Source organism: Chrysochloris asiatica, unplaced genomic scaffold, assembly GCF_000296735.1.
Source record: "Chrysochloris asiatica unplaced genomic scaffold, ChrAsi1.0 scaffold00004, whole genome shotgun sequence".
NCBI lineage: Eukaryota > Metazoa > Chordata > Mammalia > Afrosoricida > Chrysochloridae > Chrysochloris > Chrysochloris asiatica.
Window position 1 is genome coordinate 43108958 of NW_006408522.1, and position 25526 is coordinate 43134483.

Sequence of the window (25526 nt, forward strand, 5' to 3'; positions counted from 1 at the left end):
CGACCTTGCAGTTATATATATACACATTGTTGTTGTTAAGTACTGTCAAGTTGATTCCAACCTATATATATATATATAATGAGCTCTGGTAGTGCAGTGGTTATGAATATGAGTCAGGCTGCTAACCTCAATGTCAGCAGCTCGAAGCTACCAGTCATTCTGCAGGAGAAAGATGATGATTTCTGCTCCCGTAAAGATTTACAGCCTCGGAAACCCTATGCAGGGTCAGTATGAGTCAAAACCAATTCCATGGCACACCACCATGTGTGTATGGAGCTCTTGTAGTATAGAGTGGTTACAAGGTGTGTGTGTGTGTGTTTTGGAGCTCTTGTAGTATAGAGTGGTTTCAAGTCGGACTGTTAACCAACTTGTAACCAAGGTCAGTAGTTCTAAACTACCAGTCATTCCATGGGGGAAAAGATGAGATTTTCTGCTCTGGTAATGATTTAGAGCTTCAGAAACCTTATACAGCATTGTTATGAGTTGGAACCGACTCCACAGCACACAACCACCCCCACCATATATATATTGTTGTTCAGTGCTGTTGAGTCGGTTCGACTCATAGTGACTTGTATAGGATTTCCAAGGGGTGGCTGGTGAGCTTGAACTGCTGACATTACAGTTCAAACCAACCTACCAGTGCAGCACATTAACCCACAGCACCACACCAGGACTCGTGTGTGTGTGTCTGTGTTTGTATAGGAGTCCTTGTGTGGTGCTGTTGGTTAATGCACTAGACTGCAAAGTCCACTTGAACTGAGAGGCCTACAGTTCAAGCCCACCAGCTGTTCCTCGAAAACCCTATATTGGGTCGGAACCCAACTTGATGGCACTTAACAACAACAATATATGTATGAATTTTGAAAGTTGTCTATACTTCTGGAAGAGGTAATTCACAATTAAGAAGAAAAGATAAATTGCCCCTGAAACTTAGTTTTCAGTACTTAGCAAGTTCTACAATTAATGACAGAAGTTTCTCTTGTGGCTTTTCCTCCCAAAGACTATGCTTATTTATTTTCCCCAATAGTCTCATGTGACCTTGTTAAAAGCTTCATGTAATTCCCAAATAAATTACATTTACTGGTTTGCTTCTATCTAGTATTTTATTGACATTTCCAGATAAGTTTAATAGGATGGAGAGAAACAGTGTTCTCTTTATAGACTTGGTGGTTAATTTAACCTTCACCGGTTAACCTTACTCTGATGTTGAAGGACTCTATTCTCAGTTAGACTCTATCAGTTTCCCCATTATCACCAAGAGAACCTCTTGTCTGTAATTCTATAAATCTTCATTTGATTTTTTTTTCTCTTTTTTGAAGAAAAGGTTCATACTAGCAAATTTGTGATATTTGGAAACAGTTGCTGGTTTTCCAGATACGTTGCATATCCTCATCTGTAGCTCAGCCATTTCACACTTTATTTCTTTCAGAAACTCTCAGATGAATACCATCTGGTCATGGTAATTTATTGCTGTGGAATTTCTCAAGTTGATCTATTATTTCCTCCTAGGAGATTGCTCACTGCTACTGCCCAACTGATTTGCTCAGAAAGTGCCCTTGGAATAGTCGTTTCCCCAGTATCCTGTACAGCAAAGGTCAACGCACAATGGAACTGAACTCCTGCTACTTCTCATCCTCTTACTTGCTATCCTCATGGCTTGATGAGAAGACGATCCACTTAGTCAAATCATTCAGGGCAGCTGTTTAGTCCTCATGTTACCTTTTGTCTTTTTATTTTTCATATTTCTCCTTCCCTGACAGTACTTTTTGATATTAAAGAACAAAACCAAAAAAAAACTATTATATCGAAAATGGTAATCACATCATTTACAGCACAATCGAGGAATTTAAAGTCTTAACTTGATGTTTCACTGCTTCCATTGTATATTTAAATTCTATGCTAACATGCTTTGTATAAAGGTAGAAATGCCTTCTAATCAAAATTAAGAATAATTGAAAGCACCTTACCCAAACCAAAAAGCAACAGCAAAAAAACATTGCTGTCATGCTGAATACGTTCAACATGTCTATAAATGTGTTTGTAGAATTGATTCTGGTTTGGTTTGGTTTTCTAACCACCCACAGATTTTTTTTTTCTTCCTCTTTTGACCTTTGAAATAATGGCAGAGCGCATATATGTCTCTTAGCCAGTGTCCTTATCTATCTTGTAAGCCTGAATGGTTTTTAAAGTGCTTACTTGTCTCTTGCAAGACTGCTAATATATTTTTTTTCAACTTATATTTTTTATGTTTCATTTTGGGGGTTAATGTCAAGAGATGCCCATAGTAATTACAACACTTTAATTGTGCAACCTTTTCAAATTGCCAAGTTCTACTCCTACGCAAACTCACCTATGGTTATCCCTATATGTTATGTTAATCTGTTTCCTCTTTTATACTTGCCCAAATAAGACAAGATAAGGCATATTAATTATTGCTTCTGCTCATTGTGTTCTTCTGTCATTCATTTGGCTAATAATGGACATAATTAAAACAATTTATTGCAATAGTCTTTCTAGAAAAGAATGCTAAACTGTAAAGGTTAAAAGCAATTTGCATTATTCTTTCATATTCTGTAGTTAATATAAAATTTTTATACCTGAACTTTGTTCAAATAATTAATTTGTTTTTTTTAAAAAGTTACTTATTTAATATGCTTTCAAGGAGCCATGGTGGTACAATGGTTAAGCATTCAGCTGCTAACCAAAAGGCCAGCAATTCAAATCCACCAACTGTTCCATGAGAAAAAGATATGGCAATCTGCTTCCATAAAGACTGTTGTTGTTAAGTGCTGATGAATCGGTTCTGACTCACAGTGACCCTGTATAGGGTTATTGAGGAGCAACTGGTGAGTTTGAACCACCGACCTTGCGAATCAAATGGCCTTGCAGTCCAGTGCATTACCCATAAAGATTCCAACTTTAAACAGTCCTATGAGGCAGTCTGTCTGTCCTATATGGTTGCTGTGAGTCCGAATCAACTTGACAGCAACGTTTTTTGTTGCTATTGTTTTGTTTTTGATAATGTGCTTTCGATTATTCTTAATTGTGATTAGAAGATATCGCTACATTTATACAAAGTACTTTAGCATAAGATTTAAAAATATAACAGAAGTAGTAACACATCAAGTTAAGCTTTTTTTAATTCCTAGAAAGTGCTGTAAATTACCTGATTACCGTTTTTGATGTAAGAAAATAAAATCAAGGTGTAAGTATGAAATTCTGAATATATATGATAAAATCTTTATTTTCAAATACAAATACTGCTGGTCACACAGTCACCATCTCTGACTGAATAGTATAAACTTTACTCAGTCTGTAGGAGGGATAACACATTATAACAGCAAAGTATATAAATGCTTTTTTTTTTTTTTATTGTTTGAACATCTTTATTCTCACTTGGTAGAGCATATTGTTCTAAAAATAAATTATGCCTATAACTATTTGATGCTGATATGGATATTCTCTTTGAATTTTTTAATAGATTAATAGTCTAGTCTGTCCCAAATATATATTACCTTCTAAAAAATATGTACTGCATTATAATTCTAAATAATCTATAGTTCTAATTAATATCATTCTACATTTTCATACTTGATAACTCCAAATCCTTCTACTCTTTCAAATTAAAAAACTAACATAAAATGCATCATTCACAAATGAATGAAACAGGATCCTATTGTAGCACATCCTGATGTGATATTATAAGATAAGCACTGGACTGCTAATGGCAATGGTGGCATGACCACTCCTTAGAAATCCTGTACAAGGTCAGTATGAGTCGGAACCAATTCTACAGCATTAACAGCAATTTAAAAAGATGTGGTGGTGTTGTGAAGTGCAATCAAGTAGATTCAGACTCATAGCTACAGGGTTTCTGAGGAGCAGCTGGTGTGTTTGAACTGCTGACTTTCTGGTTTGCAGGCAAATGCTTATTCTACAGCCCCACACTAGAAGTCCACAAAATATAGACCTTTGCAATAATACTGTACTGCTGTATGAAGCAGCATACGCTCAAATATTTTTTTCTTGACGTTTTTACTGTTATGTTTCAAGTCTCATAGCAACCCTATATAGTTTCTAAGAGCAACTGGTGAGTTTGAACTGCCAACCTTGAAGTTAGCAGTCAAGTGCTTATGTAATAATTAATGAAAAACTCTTTCTGAGAAGTAAGTCCACAAAATATTTTTCTATTTGCTTAGTTAGTAGTCAGACAATTTAATGAATAAGCATTGGACTGCTGAACACAAGGGCAGTGGTTCAAGTTCACCAGCTGCTCTGTGGGAGAAAGATGAGGCTTTCTACTTATGCAAACATTTAAAGCCTCAGAAACCCAACTCAGGGTCACTATGAGTCAGAAACAACTAATGGCAATTAACAACAACAACCTTAGTCACAATATTATTCCCTGTTTGGTAAGGTGGAGAAATGAGTTATTCTGATCTTAGCTAAGGGCTCAATAAATTAAATATTAAATATTAAAACTGCAGTGAATGTTATAGCATATGTATGTCTTGACAAAATCTTTCACATAGGTACTATTGTATTGGTTGATGCATCGTTGATCATGGACTTTGAGAGCTTCCTCTGAGCATATGTCTCACAATGAGAATGATTGGCATCCAGGTATTATGAAAGCCACCTCAATAAAAAGAGTTAAATAGATATGTTTGAAAGTCTTTGGGTGATGCAAATGGTTTGTACTTGATTTCAAACTTAAGGTGGTAAATTAAACCCACCCAGTGATACCATGGAAGAAAATTCTTTGCAGTCTCCTTCCATTAAGAGATTGTTGTTTTAAAAAAAGAAAAAAAAAAAAAGTTGTTGTTAGGTACTCTCAAGTCAATTCCAATTCGTTGCTCCTTTCGGTTTTCTTAGCTGTAATCTTTATGAAAACCCTATGGGGCAATTCTACTTTACATGCAGTCACCATAAATTGGCACAAATTCAGTAGCAACTAGCAAGAGTCTATTGGATAGCCTTTGCTCAATAGAATAAATCTAGAGAGGAAAAGCTAATCTTTCATCCAATCTGCACACAGGTGGAAAGCAGAAATGTGCTTTAAAATGTTAAAAAAAAAAATAATAATCACCATTGTGAGGTGCTTGGGAAAATGCTTGTTAAGTTTACATACTACATGAATTAATAGTAACAGAAGCATACCTAATTTACTTAAATATGTGAAGGGGACTTCAAGAAGTTCCTGGAAAAAATTGAATTAAAAGATAATGGAATTTTCCCACCAACTTTTTGAAGCCTGTTCCGAGATAGGTCAAGGTCAGTATAAACTTATATAAAAACCAGGTGAGGAATTACATCTCTTGATGCAAGGTCAACAAATTCAGAAACGCAAATGCCACGTCTCTCCCTCAAAGACTGTGAAGTTTGATCTCAAACCAACAGGATGAGGGATTCACAATCCACACTGGTAAGTGTTCAAGCCTGAAATGCATCAAAGGATAAATTACCCAAAATGTACTGAATATGAGACTAAACTGACCCAGACTGTTAGATATTCAAATGAAGAACTGACTAGGAAAGTTGATGTGTGCCACAGTAGATTAACACAACTATATAACACAATCCTAGGAACTCTGGTAGCGTAGTGGTTATGAATCAGGCTGCTAATCTCACAGTCAACAGTTCAAAACTACCAGCTGTTCCATGGGAGAAAGATGAGGCTTTCTGCTCCCATAAAGATTTACAGCCTTGGAAACCCTGTACAGGGTTGCTATGAGTCGGAACCAACTCCACGGCACATAACAACAACGACAACAGCATTATAACAGGAGTCCTAGTGTGGTGCTGTGGGATAAAGCACTGAACTCCATGGTCAGTTTGAACTACAAAATCAGGCAGTACAAACTCACCAACCACTCCTTGGAATGCCTGTGTAGGGTCACTATGATTTGGAACTGACTCCACAGCACTTAAAAACAACATCAGCATTATAATAAGATAATACAAGTAAGTCAACCCCCCAAAAAAAAAAAAAAATGAAACAGAAGTATGAAGAAGATTCCAAGAATAAAAAAGAGAGCCAGAAATGGAAATGGAATGAAACATGAGGGGATGAGAGTTAGTGAAAAAAGGGAGCCAGAGTAGGTGCAAGTTGTAAAGAACAACTTTACAGAAGTTGTTGTACTTGATTTCGAACTTAAGGTGGTAAATTAAACCCACCCAGTGATACCATGGAAGAAAATTCTTTGCAGTCTCCTTCCATTAAGAACAACTTTACAGAAGTTGTTCTTTACAAGAGAAAAGGCATAGTATAACATGTCCTTTGAGTATGATTCCATCTTCATTCTAGCAGAATTAAATTGAGGTACTACGTATGTGATTAATGTTCTTTCTCACTTTTCAATCCTGACGTTTTCTTTTTTATTTGGTAATCTTTTCAGTGCAGTTTGGAGTCGGGAAGGGAAGAAAAGGAGAAAATTAGATGCCTGTACTCATCTTGCTCAGAAGTACGATGGAAAGATTTTCAAATAGAATGTGATCCAATCAGATTTGCATCTTGGACAGCTCATTCTGTCTAGCGTCCAAGCTTGGTATTTCTCAGGACTCTTTCCTGTATTTTCTCTCCTCATTTTACATATTGTCCTTGAGTGGTTTCAGCTCATATTTTTCATTTCTGAGTTAGTAGCTGACGTCTGTTTACCTTTGCTGGACTTGCACTTGATAGACCTGTCTGCCAGAAGAGTAGCTGTTTATGACAAGCACTGGACTGTACAAGGTCAGTGGTTCAGGCCTACCAGTCATGCCTCAAGAGAAAGATGGGACTTTCTACTCCCACACAGATTTACAGCCTGAGAAACAGGGCTACTGACACTTAACACCAATAGTAATCTATCTGCCAATTAGTTATATCTTCTCAGGTCATTCACAGTAATCCCACACATGTCTAAAATTGAATTCTCCCTTTATTTTCCTTCACAAACTTTCTTGTGTTCTACATCTGAAGTAAAAGGTGACACCACCTTTTAATTTTACCCAAAGCCAAAACTCCGGGAATCATCTTGGCCTTTTCTCATTCCTCTCTTCCCCACCCCCAGTTTATAAACAAGTCCTATGTATCCTATCGACCCCATGTTGTTTTCAAATCTGTACTTTCTACCATCTTCATTAGCTTGTCTAGTACATCATTTCTCACCTTGAGTATTGCAGCAATCTCTTTACTCACTTTATTACTTCAGTCTTGTTCATTCTAAGAAGCTAAACCACAACTCGAGTGAGCTTTCTAAAAGACAACTTGGATCATGTCAGTCCTGTTAAGAATTTCTCTATCTTCTCTATGACCTTGCTTTTAAGTATAAACTCCTTAAAATAGAACCCAAGCCCTGTGGAATCTGACCTTTGTCCATTTTGTAGCCTCAACTTCGCCCTCTTAAAACATTCTAGACTTATACTGAGCTTTATCTATTACTCATCAGGTTGAAAACTAATATTAAACAGCAGGAAGACATTTCTAAAATAAGTGTTTTAAATCCTCCTTTAAAAAAAAAATTCTCTTTGTTCTATATGCGCCTTTCATGCCTTATTTCGTCTATATATTTTAAAGCTGTGTAGTATTTTTAAAGGTAGAAAAGAGACCATATGACTATCACCAGCAGGTATTGATTATCATTGACTGCTTAATTATACTTAATATGATTTATAGGTTATTCATTTCATGTATACCATAGATCTTAAAAATTAAAGGATAAAATACCTGAATCTACTTAATGTTATGCACACTCGAAGGAAAATCCCAACTTAAAGATTTTAGTAAGAAGCTATATGTTAAGCCCTAATGCTACATGTGTGTTGGCTGTGCATTTAGTGGTCTAATTGTAAAAATAAATGATCTGGAATTTAAATTAAGTTCTACAGATAGTCACTTCCAAATATGTGAACTCATTTTGACTAGAGATCACATAATCAGAATTCTTTCTTATTTGTTCTTTTTAACACAGAGTTCATCATCTTATTGTTAAAATGGGGAGTGTGTTGGCCCCGTACCATAAGCAATGAGCTGCAAACCACAAAGTCAGCTGTTCGAGTGCACCAGCCACTCTGGGAGAAAGATAAGGTTTTCTGCTCCCACAAGGATTTAAAGCCTTAGAAACTATACAGGGTCACCATCTATACAGAGTCAGAACCAACTCGATGGTACTTAACAGCAATACATTATTAAATGCTCACTTAAAAAAAATTAGTTTATTAACTTGCATCTTGGAATAAATAAAAGTTATATTTACCAGTGAAACCATTTGCGTCTTTAAAATGGAATCTACTCATTCCAGTGGTCAATGAGCCTGTTAATAATAGAGGGAAAAATTTATCAGGCTGGATTTGTTATTTGTTTTTCACTTCTGAAGATGCGTAGGGTACACAGTTTTTATCTGTAATAGATTTATCAAGAATTATAGGCAGACTAGAAATTGCTTCTCAATGTGATTATACCTTTTCTATTATTATCTACTGATTTTCCAGTAAAAGTCTAGGCTACAAAAATTAATATGATAACACAATTTCTTTTACTTGACTTTGTTCAAAATAGCATTATCAAACATTTTGTGATGTTTCTTTCATCATACATTGGACTGTCTTGAGGAAATAAACCTCGACTTGCTATCATGACAGAAAATAATAAATTGACTGATATAATTCAGTTGAGAAGTTGAAAAATGCCTTGAAAATAATGGGGCATAACATTGTAGGGTTAACATTTATTCATAGATGATGCAATTAAATAAAACAGGCATTAACTTCAAGGTCAGTCAGTAAAGTAATAAAATTGAATATTTTAATTGAATTGTAATTGCTTCCCATTGATACATGCAAGTAAAGTAAAATAGATGTCAGCTCTGCAAATTATAGTTCTTCCTCCTAATTAATTTCTTAATTCTGCATGGAGTTATCCAGTGCCTAGGTCTTGTTGTGGGTTTATTCATCCACTCAGCTTCTATCAAGGAATGTCTATAAGACATAATTAAATGGTTAGGTGTCAGGATTTACAGTAAATTTTTTTCTACACTTTGGAGACTATCTTGTTAGTAACTTATAATTTATACATATATTTGAGTTAGCTGTTCTCTAATTATAACCTCATCCTGGGTCCTATGGATTATAATCATCTTCTTTATTAATATTGATATTTCTTGATATTGATATTTACATCAACATTAATAAATGTAACCATCTCAGTGATTACAAAAGTTTTCATTGGGGAGATAGATAGCACTGAGACTCACATTCCATGGTTGACTGGTTCAAAAGGTAAATTGAACTGACTATTAGGGTTTTGATATAGCACTATTTATGTCCATTCATGACCCAGGCTTCACTGGAAAAAGGCACCTAAATTGAATGAAGCTAAGAAAGAAACATCTTTTTCAAGGTCTAAGATCAATTAAAGCATTTAGATAAAGTTGAATTGCATTCAAAATGTCCCTAAGCTGCTGTGGCTTTCCCATAGGCTTTTCACAGTCCTTTGAAGGGCTTTAACGTAATGCAGTCTTGCATTCAACAAAATGGGAATGATGATATTACAAAGATGAGGAGGGAGATTTTCAAATGATACTGACATTATGTGGGAGCTGTATATTAGGATTTATTTAAAGAAAGAGAAGCTATGCATGTTGAACTGACTGCATTTTTCCCATTAAATGACTACTGTTTAAAAAATTGAAAATAGAATAAATGTACAAGATGAACTTTAAATTACTGAGGTATTGTTTCATATCCTTATACTTTAGAAGGAGTCTGTGTATTAGAATCATTTGTGAGCAAATATGTTGGCATATTAGCATCATTTTTAGTGTACTTAGAAATAAGTAGATTCTTCTTGTTGGTAAAATAAGAAAATTAAACTGAAAAGTTACTTTTGTTGTCTTAAGTTCTATGTTGAATTTTAACTCAAGCATGTCTCATTATTGTAAATGTTTCTTTATGAACCATGTAAAATGTAAAAATTTAAAAAAGGTAAGTTCAGCAATAAATATATTTTATTCATGTTAATCTGACCCTGACCTTCCATTCTCAGTTACAAAGGATTTTACATGTCAGATTTCTCAGTGAATACCATCTAGTTAGAAAATACCAAGCCCAAAATACATGAGATCAAAAGACTAAAATGTTAGAACTTAATAATTATAAATTAGTTAACATTTTCTTTTCATGGCAAAGTGATCTATGATTCCAGATCTTTGTTTAAAATTATTTTAATAATTGCCTTGTTTCATTAAGATAAATGAAAATAAATATTACGAAGTCTGTATATATAATACTAATGTTTCTAAATGAGGTAACTTGTGAAAAAATACATACACATGTGAGAAATTAAGTATTCAAGTACTAATTATATTCATAAAAATAAACTGCAGCTTTCATTTGCTTTTAGTTTAATATTTATCCATCGTCAATATTCTAAGAATTAAAAAATTTCTCAAGAAAAGTTTTACATCTAAAATACATTCTAAGGTAGCAAGGATAATTTTCTCACTACATCCCTGACTAATAACACTCCACATATAGTACTTTCATCTGGTTTAGAAAACATCTCCGAGATCAAGATGACTCTCGGTCATTGTTCTTTCAAAGACAGTGACTTGAATCCCTAAGAATCTCTGGATGTACTCTAAGAACATATTTTATGAAAGCAATCGGAAATGCACGTCATATGGGAAGTGATCATATAATCCCAATAACTTGTCACTTTCTAATGAACAGAAAATTTGAAGCGAAGACAGACTGCTCTCAGACAGAGTAACCCACAAAACATCAGGAAAAAAAGTGCCTGGATAGTCATTACAATCAAGTACAGTGGGACATCTTAGCCTCACTTAAGTATATCTCTTATACTGACTCTATTTAAAACATAAAGATGCATTCAGAAGAACATACTGTCTATTGTATTAATTCTAGACAAGGAGTATCATTATTAAAATGTAGATTTTTGGTGGGGGAAAAGAATTATAGTCTATTTAAACAGTAACATATTATTAAATAAGAACTTTCTAAATCATTATTAATACCAAAGAAGTCTAACTAAATTACCAAATATAACCTTGGAAAAGTTTAAATGTTATTAAATTGTTTATTTCTCAGGTCCTGCTATTCTGTTGGTTATATATGCCCATTGAAATTGTGTATTGTTTTGTGTATGTGATAGGTTGTTACTGATTAGTGGTATGCTTTATGTGAGATGTTTAAAGCATTTGACGCATGAATGATAGTAGCTTATACCTATGATTATACCATGCTAACTAAACTTGGTACAGACCCCATTATCAAACCTATAAAACCTCACTCATGCAGTTTATTTCATTATTAACTCAAAGAAATGAAATGTGGCTCTTTTATTTTAGCTACTTTCTAGTTTTAAAATAAATTTCTACTGTGAAATGGTGTATAGTGTGTTTCAGGAAACAAATTTAAACCTTAATATTTTATATTTTGACTTACTTTCATTATTCAAGCTTCATAGAATTTCAGTGCTTCGCTCAGGAATATTTAAATTGAGAATATTGTTATAAATACAGAAAAACATTTAAATAAACAACTTATTTTTATCAGTGTGTACCTATGTTATGATTGGAGATTTAAGTGAAAAACTGTACCCAATGTGGCTTATATTTATATATTTTGCTGACTTTCCTATCTAAAGTCAATTTAAATACCTTATCCATTATAGAAATGCAGCCATCTCTGAAATGAGATATAGGAGCTGTTTTCTGTATTTTAGCAGTTTAGAATGGGGCCTGATGAATCTACAATGAATAAAAAGACTGCAAGAAAGTGGAAGGACCACAAGTTTGATCTTTTATTGCCTAGCTCTACAAAACCATATGCTTTTAAGTTCTCTTTCATGCCTTTTATATAAGCATGTATTTATACCCAGGCCCTTATTTATAATGTAAAACATGAATTTTTGGATTCAATCATGAGAGACATTTAGAATGATTTTAATGATGTACCCCCTCGTTCCTGGGTGTTGAGTATGATATGTATGGGTTATATGACCAATATATGTGAGAATCAAGGAATTGGAAGGCTCAAAAGTGGTCTGTACATGCATGCTTGAGTTTTCCTAATTCCCACCCCAAATCTGTAGCAATGGTGGAGGAAAAAATTTGAAGGAAAAAAATGGAGAACCTTAACCGTGTTAGAAAACACTGTAAACATCTCTTTGAAGTAGAAATGAAAGGACGTACAAAATAGTAACCAGTACTGAAGCTGCAGGCATGTCTACTACAGGAATCAGTAACAGGCAAAAGCAGTCAGAAGACCATACCTTGTGGGAAAACGGAAACGAAAAGTGTCCCACATGAGGAAGAACTTTAAAGAAATCAAGAAAAGCATAACATCCAATTTTTCAAAAAAGCAACAAATGAGGAAATAAATAAAATGGCCAGACTGAAACAGCAGAGTAATGTTAAAAAACAAAACAAAACATTATAAATTTGGAAATGAAATATATAATCATTAAAAAAAAATTCAATGGGCCGAATAAACTCTAGATGAGTCACATCCAAAAGAGAATTAGTGAAATGGAAAGTAATTTACCCAAAAGACAACAAACAAATGAGGGGCAGGGAAGCAATTGAAGGAGAAACTAGGAACTATGGGAGGGAGATTGAGAAATGACAATATTTGTACAATGTATATTTTAAAATACACATATAAGAAAACAGAAAAACAATGTTCACATGTACATGGAATGGCTGAAATGTTTTCTAAATCAAGTAAAGGCATGAGGCTTTGGTTTTAAATGCCTTATTAAATGCTGTACATCATAAATGAAAATACTAATGTTGTTTGTTGTTGTTGTTGTTGTTAAGTGCCATCGAGTCGGGTCCGACCCATAGCGACCCTGTACAGGGTTTCCGAGGGTGTAAATCTTTACAGGAGTACAAAGCCTCATCTTTCTCCCGCGGAGCGGCTGGTAGTTTCGAACCGCTGACCTTAAGGTTCGCAGCCCGATTCGTAACCACTACGCTACCAGAGCTAGTACCATCAAGTCAGTTCCAACTCTAAGCAACTCTGCATAGGGTTTCCGAGGAGCAGCTGGTGGGTTTGTACTTTTGACCTTGTGGTTAGCAGTCCAGTGCTTATCCTACAGTATTAAAATTCAGTTTAAAGTTTCGAATCAGCCAAGTAAAACAAGCAAACAGTAATCTTTTAAAATCCAGTATGAGGTAGAAAAGAGAAAAGAAAAAGATATAAAATATATTGTGACAGATAATCTACAATGTTGTTGTTGTTAAGTGCCATTGAGTCAATTCCGACCCATAGCAACCCTGTATAGGGTTTCCAAGGAGTAGCTGGTGATCTTGAACCACCAACCTTGCAGTTCAAACGACTTTGCAGTCTGACGCATTAGCCCACAGTGCCACACCAGGACTCCACAATAGGATGATTTAAAAAAAAAAAAAAAAAGGTCCAGACAGATAAGCAATGAAAATAAATGTAAAAATATATTTATGAAACTGGATGAAACAAACAAAAATAAATCCAATTATGTGCAATTTATAAAAGACATCTAAGACAAAAGTTCACAGAAAATTTGAGAGTAAATGATGGGAAAATATATACCAGAAAAATGCTAACCAAAAGAACGTTGGTGTTGTTTAAGACAAAAATCCTTTGTGAAGATAAAAATGTCACTATGTTTTGGAGTTCTGGTGTGGTGCTGTAGGTTAATGTGCTGGACTGCAAAGACAGTTTGAATCTCAAGTTTGGCAGTTCAAACTCACCAGTCACTCCTAGGAAAACCTATATAGGGTCACTATGGGTTTAGAACCAACTTGATGGCATTTAACAACAATAGCAACAAATGTCTTGATAGTGTGTATATATGTGTATGTATATGTGTATTTGTTTTTGTTTTAGTTATAAAGTACCATCAAGTCAGTTCTGACTCATAGCGACCCTTTATAGGTTTTCTGAGGAATGAATGGTGGGTTTGAAACACTGACATTGCGGTTCAAACCAACCTTGCAGTCCAGCACCACACCAAGACTCGCTCTCTCTCTCTCTTTCTATATATATAATTGTACATATAAACTCAACAAGAAGTTTTCAACACTATGAATTTATACATAATATAATGTATAATTATACATAATATAAACCCGACCCGATGGCACATAACAACAACAACAACAATGCTTGGAGTGCTGGTGTGGCGCTGTGGGTTAATGCGCCAGACTGCAAAGCTATTTAAACTTCAAAGTCAGTAGTTCAAGGTCACCATCTGCTCCTTGGAAACCCTATGGGTCGGAACTGTCTTGACGGCACCTCACAACAACAACAATATATCTCTTAAATATATAAAGTCAAACTGACAGAATTATGATAAGAAATTATCAAAGCCAAAATCATAATAGGGGATTTTACCACCTTAGTTGGAAATTGATAGTTCTTGAGAATCAAGTATTAAAAAAGTGAAAGAAGATTTGAATAGCTGATTTACAAGCATGATCATGATTTTGGAGTTTGGGTACAGATCTCGTCATTTGAAACACAAATAATACATTGTAAAATTTGAACCTGTTATAGGATACAAGAGAATTTTACTTCATTTCCAAGAATTATCACTACAAATACAGACTGGAGCCTTTCACCGATGTAAACAAATTAAGAAAAAACAGCAACAAAAAATAGTAAAAGATAAATGGACATATCTTTAAACATACAAGTCCCATCCGATATAGCTTAATGAAAGACAAAGGATTGAAAATTGGATGACAATGAAAATGCCACCTTTCAAAAAAGAAATGCCCCTAAAATGATACTTAAATTTTTGTGCTTAAAAAATAATGTGTATATATAAATGAAGTATTTGAATCAAGAAGCTTGAAATAAATAAACACAAAGAAAACCGAAGGAAGCATATGGTAAATGTAAGAGTAAAAGTCATGAAATTGAATAAGGAGTGAAAAGCATTGAAAACAGCAAAAGGCTGGCACAATAATGATGTCTCCCCAAGTTGCCAAATATCTAGCAAGATCTATCAAGACTAAAAAGGAGCTCTGGTAGCACAGGTGTTACGAGTCAGGCTGCTAACCTCAAGGTCAGCTGTTCAAAACTACCAGCTGGTCCATGGGAGAAAGATAAGGCTTTCTGCTCCTGTAAAGATACATAGCCTCGGAAACCCTATGCAGGGTTGCTATGAGTCAGATCTGATTCCATGATACACCACTACCACCACCCCTGCTATAAAGGGTCTCTGAGTTGGAACCAACTCCACAGCTTACAACCACCAACCACTACCATTAGTAAAGATGTTGGGAAACACATCTCAGTAGATTTAGACAATGTGTATGTAAAATGCCTTGTCTGTTCATGCCCTTAAAACAAAACCCAAGAAATCTTAACAAATAAATGAAGTATAGAGGGAAACTATCTTAGTCCAGTAAAGAGAAATATCATAATACAGTACTTGAAAGCATAGACTCCACAGCCAGATTCCCTGAGCTTGGGTTTGATAGTTAGCTCTTTACAGTTGATGACCTTAGTCTATTAATCTCTTTCTACATGTTTGTTGTTGTTGTTGTTTGTGAAGTGCTGTCGAGTCAGTTCTGACCCATAGCAACCCTGTATAGGGTTTCCAAGGAGCAGAGGTGAACTTGAACCACCGAACTTGCAGTTCAAATGACCTTCCAATCTGGCACATTAACCCACAGAGCCACACCAGGGCACAAAAAGCACCGGTAATAGCATCTGCTCATTGAATGATTAAGAGAGTTTAATAAATTAGCATTTATGAAGTGCAGTACCGTCTACAAGGGGAAGTCATTTGTATAATCTTTATGTTAATAAGGAAAAATTCTATTGGTAATTAAACAATTTTGTTGTTGTTAGGTGTCGTCGAGTAAGTTTGGCTGGTGGCTTTGAACCACTGACCTTGCGGTTCAAACTGACCTTGCAGTCCAGTGCATTTTCTTGCAGCACCACATCAGGACTCCAAATCTAAGGAGCAGAAGAAGTTAAGAGTAATTGTATAACATAAATCACAGCCTCTAGAGCTGGGAGTCCTAATCAGAATTCTTTTATTGACAACTAACTACCCACCTCTAGAGTAGAGATTAAAACCAACACTTGTTCTGTATCATACTTAGTAAAGTAGAGGGTCAGCAACAGAGAAATCCTCATGCAATGGATTTACCTGACACTACAGCCACAACAGTGGACTACAACATCCCAAGAGCCATGAAGTGATGGTATAGGACCAGGCAATATTTATTTTTATTATAAATAAGATCACCATGAATCAGAGCCTACTCAAAGGCAACTAGCAACTACAACAAATGCTGAAGTTTGTTTAAATAAATTACAGGTGGCATCACACAGACTTATTTATACATGTATGGAAACTGTTTGGGGAAGAAGTGGCAAATACCTCAGTAGGGAGGGGATTTTTATAAACAAATCTGATTTGCCTGTAAGTAAGAAATAAAATTGTAATACTATCGTATAACAACATTATGACCTTGGGATAAGAAAAGGTTTGTTAAGAAACAAATGTAAAAACAAACCACTAAGATTTAATTTTGACTAATCTAACATGTAAGATTTATGCTTATCAAAAGACCTGTTTCCTTCAACCCCTGCCCCAACATAAAGAGTGTAACGATAAGCCACTAGTTAGAGAAAAAACTTACAATATTGATATTTAGAGATATTATTCAGACTACTTAAAGAACTTCAAATCATGAGATGAGACAAAATTCAACATTAAAACTAGGCAAATAATATTAGTAAGTAATTCACAGAAGGGAAAACCTGAATGAATAGATAGGAAAATATGAAAAAAATACTATTGGTAATCATATAAATGAAAATTAAAATAAGTATGGAGAACAATTTCATATGTACCAAATTGACAAAGATTTTTTAAAATCTGACAGTACAAAATTATTTTCACAGTATGTGAAATGCAAATTATAATCCTTGATGGTGGAATTATAAATTAGTAAAAACATCATTTTGCAAAGCAATTTAGCAATATCTAGTAAAGTTGAAGATATGCATATGAGGTTGTCAAAAGTATTGTTTCTAGGGTTCCGGTTCATACATGCACTGAGTTACTTCAAACAAAAAGAGTTTAACTTGTCTCTGTGATCAGTGGATTGCTATAAAACAAGTTCTTTCAATGCTACACATTGTCTTGGTCTTGGTAGAGTGTCTTTTAAAAAAAAAAAAACAACACTGATACTTTTTGTACAATGGGGAAGAAGCTGTTATGAAGTCAGGGCTAATATCAAATTTGTAATAAAACTCAAGTGGTGGTGGTTGTTGTAAAACCCAAGTGGACATTTTCTCAAATCACTGAAAAGCTTGCAACAAGTTTATAGGAATGCTGCCCCACATAAAATAACAGTTTTTAGATGGATCAAGCATTTTCAGGAAGATTGGGAAGACCTCTAAGATGAATTCAAGATAGGGAGGTCAGCTCAAAAGATTATGGTAACGGTTTTAGGGGAATTCCAAAAGGGTAATAATCTTGATAGATTTTCTTGAGGGCTCAGGATTATGGGGGTTTATTGTGAAGAAGTTTTAAGAAAATTGAAAACTTCACTGGTGAGAATATGCCAGGAAAATTGCTCAAAGGAAAAATTTCCCCCCATTACAAGGAGCTCTGGTAGCATAGTGGTTACGAATCAGGCTGCGAACCTCAAGGTCAGCAGTTCGAAACTACCAGCTGTTCCACGGGAGAAAGATAAGGCTTTCTGCTCCCATAAGGATTTGCATCCTTGGAAACCCTGTACAGGGTCACTATGAGTCAGAACCGACTCCACAGCACATAACCACCACCACCACCACAATACACATACACATTCTTCAAGGGCAACAAGGGCTAGCCTAGGAGAATTTCATTGGAAAACCTTATCCCATCCATCCTACAACCCTGATATTGCTTCTTTAGATTTTATTTTTTATTCCCCAAACTCAAACAACATTTCAAAGGAACATGATTTGAGTATGGTATCTTAAGGATACCAAAATTGCCCATTTGATGTGATGCAAATCAAAGTGTACAAAATTCCTTAGGGAAAGTGTTGTTGTTATGTGCTGTGGAGATGATTTGGACTCACGGCGAATTTCTGTGAGTCAGATTTGTGTTGGATTTCTGAAGACTGACTGGTGGGTTTGAACCTCCAACTTTGTGGTTAGCAGTCCAATCAATGATGGATGGAAACACTGCCTTCAGAAGTGGATATACATAGATGAAGAAAATGTCAAGAAACAATAGCTCTTCATTTTGATATTTTTGTTTAGAAATGAAGGTTTCTATAGCAATACTTTTGGACTTGCCCTTGTGTGCACATGCCTGTGTGTATGCAAGAGAGAAATACATTGATTAGAGTAAGATATATTGTGGAATTCTGTTGTGCCTGGGGTGTTTTCTTGAAGAAAAAGTTTTAGGGGAAATAGAGAAAACTGGTCATGCTCTTTAAAACTGGATGATGATTATACAGATAATTGTTTTGAAGTATTTCATTTATTTATTCATTTTTATAGATTGAATTCCGAAGTACTCGACAGGAATAGAGGAACTGGACAATCAAAGAATTGAGTTCATGTACTCAATTGAAAATTTTAATTTTAGTGAATATAACATAAGCATAAATTGGAATAGGAGTTTACTCATCTAATCTATCTAGTTCTACTAATCTAAGTTGTCTGGCCTAGGGTTTGATCTACTTTGATACTCAGTGATAGAAGAGCCATGCATCTTCACTTTCTTCTCACTACTCTGCTATATGATTATAGTATCATGTTACTAACAAGGGCAGCCAACTGGAAGCAAAAAATTATTATTTAGTTTGTGTCATTAATAAACGGAATGGTCTGATCCAATAACAAATCAAAATAGCTTTATATGAGCCTAAACACTTAACAACCATAATAACTAGCTAATTTATGCATATATAATGCAAATATCTAAAATGAATATATTCGTTTCTAAGTCAATTTTGGCATCTTTTTTTTCCCTGAGTGATTAGTCTTGGTATACAGGAAGCGGTCTTACTGCCACAATCCATGACCTACATAAACTCTACTACTATATCAACTGCATATACTTATCAGAAATAATCTGTAACTATTGGCACAATAAAGAATTTTCAGGATTATCTTTATCTTTAGTTGGAAAACACATTGTTGCACACATGGTCATCTAAATGAAATATTGTTTAATTTGATAATAAGATGATTTCTTTGTGATATGCTCCTGTTAAGTGAATTAATTATGTGGGCATAGCAATCTATCTCTCTTCTATATTCTCTACTCTTATTCATGAAGTAAGAAGTTGCAAGTTTAGTTAACACAGGAATCAACTGAGAAATTTTATACTGTTGTCCACTAGCAAAGTAACAATAAATTTTAAATCAAGGATTTAAATTTCATATCTTTAAAGTGGTTTTATTTTCTTCTTAATTTTAATTGCAATTCCTCAAAAAGGACAAAAAAACAAAAATAATGTGTCTGGTAGACAGTACAGTTAAAATGGGATAAAATGAATCTTGCTTTTCAGTAGCAAGAAAACCAGATACCCAAGGGTAATTAGCAAAGTACATTTTACTTTAGGATCAAAGCAATTTAAAATATACACACACTGGTTTCCTAGGTGAGGAGGGGACTAGAGAAAGGAAATGTGTCTTTAAACTTCCAATCTGGTACTTATCTTTAAAAAAAAAAATTAACCTTTCTTGGCAGGTTTAGATCCAGATAAGCATCTTGGAAAAACCCTGGATCAAATGGAGCCTTATCTCTTAGAGGTAAGAATTTGCACTAGTTCTCAAAATATAGGAGGAAAATAAAAAGGGGGTCATGATAAGATAATAAAATAAAGTTTATTTCAGAAAAAAGCAGGTATTGTCATGATATATTTTTATGAAAACTTATTACTAGCATTTTTACCTGAGTGTGAGTAAATAAACTATACCTCCTGGTGTCACACTGTAGGGTTAAACACTCAACCCATAAGGTTGGTTTGAACCACAAGGTCAGAGGTTCAAACTCACCAATCGCTCCTTGGAAGCCCTATACAGTGTCACTGTAAAGTGGAACTCACTTGATGGCAATTAACAACAAGAAGAGGAAATTGTTCTTTCAGAAAGTTTCTTTTGTTAAAATGGCATTGTATGCTTTCAAAAAAGTGTTATACTTCTGAAGTATTAAAATTTTCCACGATCAGATGCTTTGTCATCAGAAACCTAAGTGGAAACATCATTTAAAGATGATATAATCAAACCTCTTCTCTTTTATCAACTGGGAAATCAATTTACAGAATATAAAGAAACTATCCCAAGGATTCAAATCAGAATGTTTAACCCTTGTCATGGTCAAATCTTGAATGTGTCCTAAACATTTAAGAAGGTTCAGTTATTTTCATTTAATCTTCTCTGTTAACTGTATTGAATTTTATTAGATTATTGGACAAATGCATGGCAATGTCTATGAACTAGAATAGTATATTATTAAGCTTTAATATTCCACAATAATGATGGAAAAAAGAAAATCACCCTACTTCTATGAAATAAATGAACTCTTCTAATAAGTCATCATTTCCCCATCCCATACTCTTAGTTCATCAACATTGTCTCCAGGCATTGTTAATACCATCATTATGATATAAACTGTTAGCAGTTACAGTCCTCACTAACTTTATGGGTTTCACATTTTCTTTCAGGGTTATTTCTAATTGATTATATTATGATTTATCAATATATACCAAGTGCCTAGGAACCCTGAAATATTAATTCCTTCTTTCATTAAGCATTATTAAGCACCTAATATGTGCCAGGCAGATAGTTAAGATTAAAAAGAAAAAATTAAATGAATATGTAATTGTGATAAATTATATTTGATTTCTAGATAATTTAGTGTCATTTATTTAAGACTATGTGTGGGGAAGAGCTGCTTTTCATGCCCTTCTGTTAGGTCTCTTCTCTCAAGTTCTTTGTTCTGTGACCACCATTGTGTTGATGTTCACATCTAGTCTCTATCCTCAAACTAAACTTACCTTCTGCTAATATAATGTAGATAAGGAAAGAAAGAAATTTGTAAAAAGTGAACATTGGAAAACAGACACTGTGACTTTGGTAAAAGAACTCTTCAAGCTGTCTCTAAAGTTTGAAGTTTGGAGTTCAAATATCAAGCATGTAGAAATTCTTTATAGGAAAGGCAAATAAGGCTTTGGGGTTTGGCTGGATGTTGGTTATGACAGAATACTTAAACACGAAAATTTAGAAATCTTTTGATTCAACCCCAACTAGTTCCTCAAAATGGCCTGGCAATCTTAGGTTTTCCTTGAAAAATTCATTCTCCATTCCTTTTATTGCCATTTCATTTGATCTCTGTTCTCCTCTAATCACAAATGACTTCATCTTTCCCCTCACTTTGAGTGAATGACTTGTCTTCTTCACAGAAAAAAATAGAAGGCTTCACTCTGTAAATCTTTCTTCCTCCCAGCACAGCTACAACCTTACACGTGACTCACCTATATTGGTTTCTCTAACAATGGATGAGATGACCTTTTTCATATCTATGGCTGAACCCCTACCTGTGCTTTTTACTCCCACCCACCCCCACCTGCCTTTTCAGAAACCTCACAGTCATCCCACCCCCTCAAGCAGTTTCAGCCTTTCTTTATTGTCTGTATCACGTTAGTATTGAAATATGTCCAAGCCTCTTCCAACCTAAACATCCCCTCCCTGCACCCTGGTCCGTCTCTAGCCATCTCTCTTTCTTTGTTTCATAACAAAGAAACAAAATGTTATCTGTATTCCTTATGTGTGCTTCTTTACATTTCTCATGCTTTATGTACCTGGAGTCTGACTTCTGCCTCCACCTTGAAATGACTTCAGCTTTCCCCAAGATCACGCACACTCTTCCTTGTGCCATACCCAATAGACAGTTTGTACTCCCTATTTATCAAAGATAGGAATACTCTTCTCTTCGTAAAATACTTCCATTGGCATCAATGATGCCCTTCTTTCCTAGACTTTCTTCTTTTGTTCTGGGAAGTCTTTTTTAGTCTCTTTTGCCAGTTTATAGGCTGTGGAGCCCTGGTATGGTGCTGTAGAATAAAACACTGGACTGTTAACCACAGGTTGGTGATTCAAACCCGCTAACCACTCCTTGAAAACCCTATGCACGATCACTATGAGTCAATACTGACTCAAGGGCACTTAACAACAACAAGCAAGTCTGTTTTCTTTTCAATCTACAAATTTTTTCCACATGATCTCAATCACTGTCATGGGGTTAATTACTGATTCTATTCTGATGACACCCAAGTCTGTCTAACCCTGATTTCTGTGTTAAGTTCCAGGCCCAGACTCACTCATTCACTGTTATGAAGTCGATTCCAGCCCATAGAGACCCTACATGGGGTTCTGTGGTGGTTTTAAATGCTTTTGAGTCAGTTCTGACTCATAGCGACCCTGTCTAGGATTTCTGAGGAGCAGCTGTTGAGTTTGAGCCGCCATGTCTACAAAGCTTACAGAAGCACACAGTGTCATCTTTCTCCCATGGAGCAACTGGTGGGTTTTAACTGACTACCTTAAGGTGAGCAGTCCAATGCTTATCCTACAGCACCACACCAAGGCTCAAAGGCATCACAATCTAAGTCTCTACAAACTTTATTGATGCTTTTAGAACCGTTGCTTTTTATCATCTCCCTAATTCAGGTACCGGTCGCTTCAAGCCTAGAGGATTAATGACACCTTCACAGTTGCCTCTACATTCTATTTTATTTCCCAAAGAATTAATTTTGCTAACTGCCTCAATATAATTGTTCTAAAATATAATATGTGTTGGAAAAAGTACAGCCAGAGTGCTCCTTGGAGGCCAGGATGGTCAAACTTCATATCGCACACTTCAGACATATTGTCAGGAGGGACCAGTCGCTGGAGAAGGATAACATGTTTGATAAGGTGAAGGGTCAGAGAAAAAGAGGAAGATCCCAGCGAGATGAATTGGCAAAATGGCAACATCAATTAGCTCAAGCGTGGCAACAATTGTGAGGTCATCCCAGGACTAGGCAGTGTGTGGTTCTGTTGTACATAGGGTCGCTATGAGTTGGTACCAAGTCGATTGCACCTAACAAGTGTCAAGTACTTCAAAACTTTAAATGAGTCCTCAATGACTACAGGATAAAATAAAAAAACGTTTACACTTCTCTTTACCTCTCATACTATATCCAACCCTTTAGCAAGTCTTATCAACTCTATTGCCAGAATATATTCTGGTTCCAAGCCTTTTTCATTGTTTCTGCTACTATCACCAGACCATAATCATCTTTTGTCTAGACTACTACATCAATTCCTAATTGGTCTCCTTACTTACACTATTATCCTAAATAAAATATATCCCATGAATAAAGTGATCCATTATTCATACATATGGCAGAGTGATTTTTTTTTTTTTAAGTATAAATTAAATCGTGTCATTCCTTTGCTTAAAATTTAAACTCCAGCAATCTTGATCAAGAGCCCTGGTAACACAGTGGGCTAAGAATTGGGTTGCTAAACACAGGATCAGCAGTTCAAAGCCAACAACTGCTCCATGAGAGAAAGGTGAGACTCTCTGCTTCCAGAAAGATTTACAACCTTGGAGCCCCTAGGGAGCACTTCTGTTCTGCTCTATAGGGTCTCTGTAAATTTGAATCAGTAGAAGGATCTTGATAAGATTTTGGCAAAGGCATTATTTGTTCTTTCACCAGTTGTTTCTTCATTTGTTCATCTGTTATCCACTCATCTGACATTTAAATGAGTTAATAAACATTTATTGAAGACCTGTTATGTGAAAGATGTCATGAGCACTAGGTAGACATGATGAGTTAAACAAATGTCTTTTTCCTTAAGGTGTTCACAATCTGCCTATAGTTGGTTTCAGACTTGAGGTTGCAGTTCACAGGGACCTGCATTTAAAAATGGTTGTCTCCTTTTCTGATTATAAGAGATTTCAGTTTAGAAGGCCCAGGAATCTGAACTTTAGTTAGATATCAGATCATTCTGATACAGTGGTGAACTGGATGTGATTGCCTAGTTTCTTAATATAAAAGACATTCTTCAGCCCTAGAGGTATGCCTTCTTGAAACTGTCATCCATTGCCTTCTACAATACTACCCATTCCTGAAGCCTCTTTGAGTATGTTTCTCAACTTCCTTTTTTGAACTTCTTATGTATTGTCCATCACTTAAATATTGTGATTTCAGCCACTGACTTCCTCCAGGGCCTATCTTATACATCTTCATAATTACAACTACAAAATTTATTCTGATGACAACTAAGTATGTTCCTCCGTCATTTCCTTTGTTCTAGATATGTGCAAAGGCCCTCAGGTGGTACAGCCCTTTCACAGTCAGCTAAAGATTGCAACCCACCCAATGTTACCATGGATGAAAAAGCTTGGCAATCTGCTTCTATTCAAACTGTAGACAAGGAAACCCTATGGAGCAGAACACACGGGGTCAGCATCCATTGCAATCGATTCAACAGCAATTAGCAACAGACATTTGTAGCTACTAGCCAGCCAAGTGCACATCTAAAGTGTTTCCAGTCATGGGGTCTTAAAAGCTTGCAAACAGCCATCCAAGGTACAAAAATTGGCCTCTATTTGTCTGGTGTAACAATGGAGCAACATTCAGATATAGGAAGAGGATGTAAAATAGGCGGTTAATTATCTCCATTAACTCACCTTTGCCATGAGACCAGAAGCACTGGGTAGTACCCAGCTACCATTATTGAACATTTTGATAAAAAGATTCTGTAGAAGAATCCTTATCAGAAGAGGAGAAATGCAGAACAGAAATTCAAGTTCTCATGTATGCCAGACTTCCTATAGCCAAGAGGGGTTGGATGAACTCTTGAAACTATTGTCCTGAGATAATATATAAACCGTAAATTAAAAAAAAATTTTTTTTTCCTCATGAATCAGGTGTTCACCTCAAGGTCAGCAGTTTGAAACTCTCAACAATTCTATGGAAGAAAGATGAGGCTTTCTGCTCATGTAAATAGAGCCTCACAAACACTACGCAGGGTCATTATGAATCAGAAGTGACTCCAGGACACACAACCACCACTACCAAAGTCTTCTTAAAACTAACAAATAGTTTAGCTTAGCCAGTAAAAAAAAATGTCTGCCTTGAGTATTATGTCTTTTAAGAATTATCTATAGAGGATCAAATTGATAGCAGCAGTTAGAAAGATTAGATAGCCACCTTAGGGGTAGTGAAGTTATGTTAATTGTGGAGGAACAACTAAGTTAGGAGTGTGAAAATGATTGCACAACTCAAAGAATGTAATCAAAGCTTCTAAATAGTTGCATCTAGAAACTGTTCAGTTGGTATATCTATATATAATTTTTTTGAGGTTGTTATTGTGGATTGAGTGAAAGTTTACATGGCAGATCATCAGTTTCACATTCAACAAATCATACACCTTGTTTCATTACAATAATTATAATCCCCTCCATGTACCATCAGTTAAGTATTTCTCTATATTCACTTTAGCTTGTTTTTTAAAAAACA

General features: G+C 35.2%; 1 protein-coding gene across 1 annotated transcript in view; it reads left to right on the plus strand.

Moving 5' to 3' along the window:
- DPH6 (diphthamine biosynthesis 6) overlaps window positions 1–25526 on the plus strand; it is a 232605-nt gene that overhangs the window by 173977 nt on the left and 33102 nt on the right. Inside the window, exon 6 of the mRNA XM_006831798.1 lies at window positions 19706–19767. Within this exon, the coding sequence (XP_006831861.1) occupies window positions 19706–19767 (62 nt within the window). The remainder of the gene's footprint in view (window positions 1–19705; window positions 19768–25526) is intronic.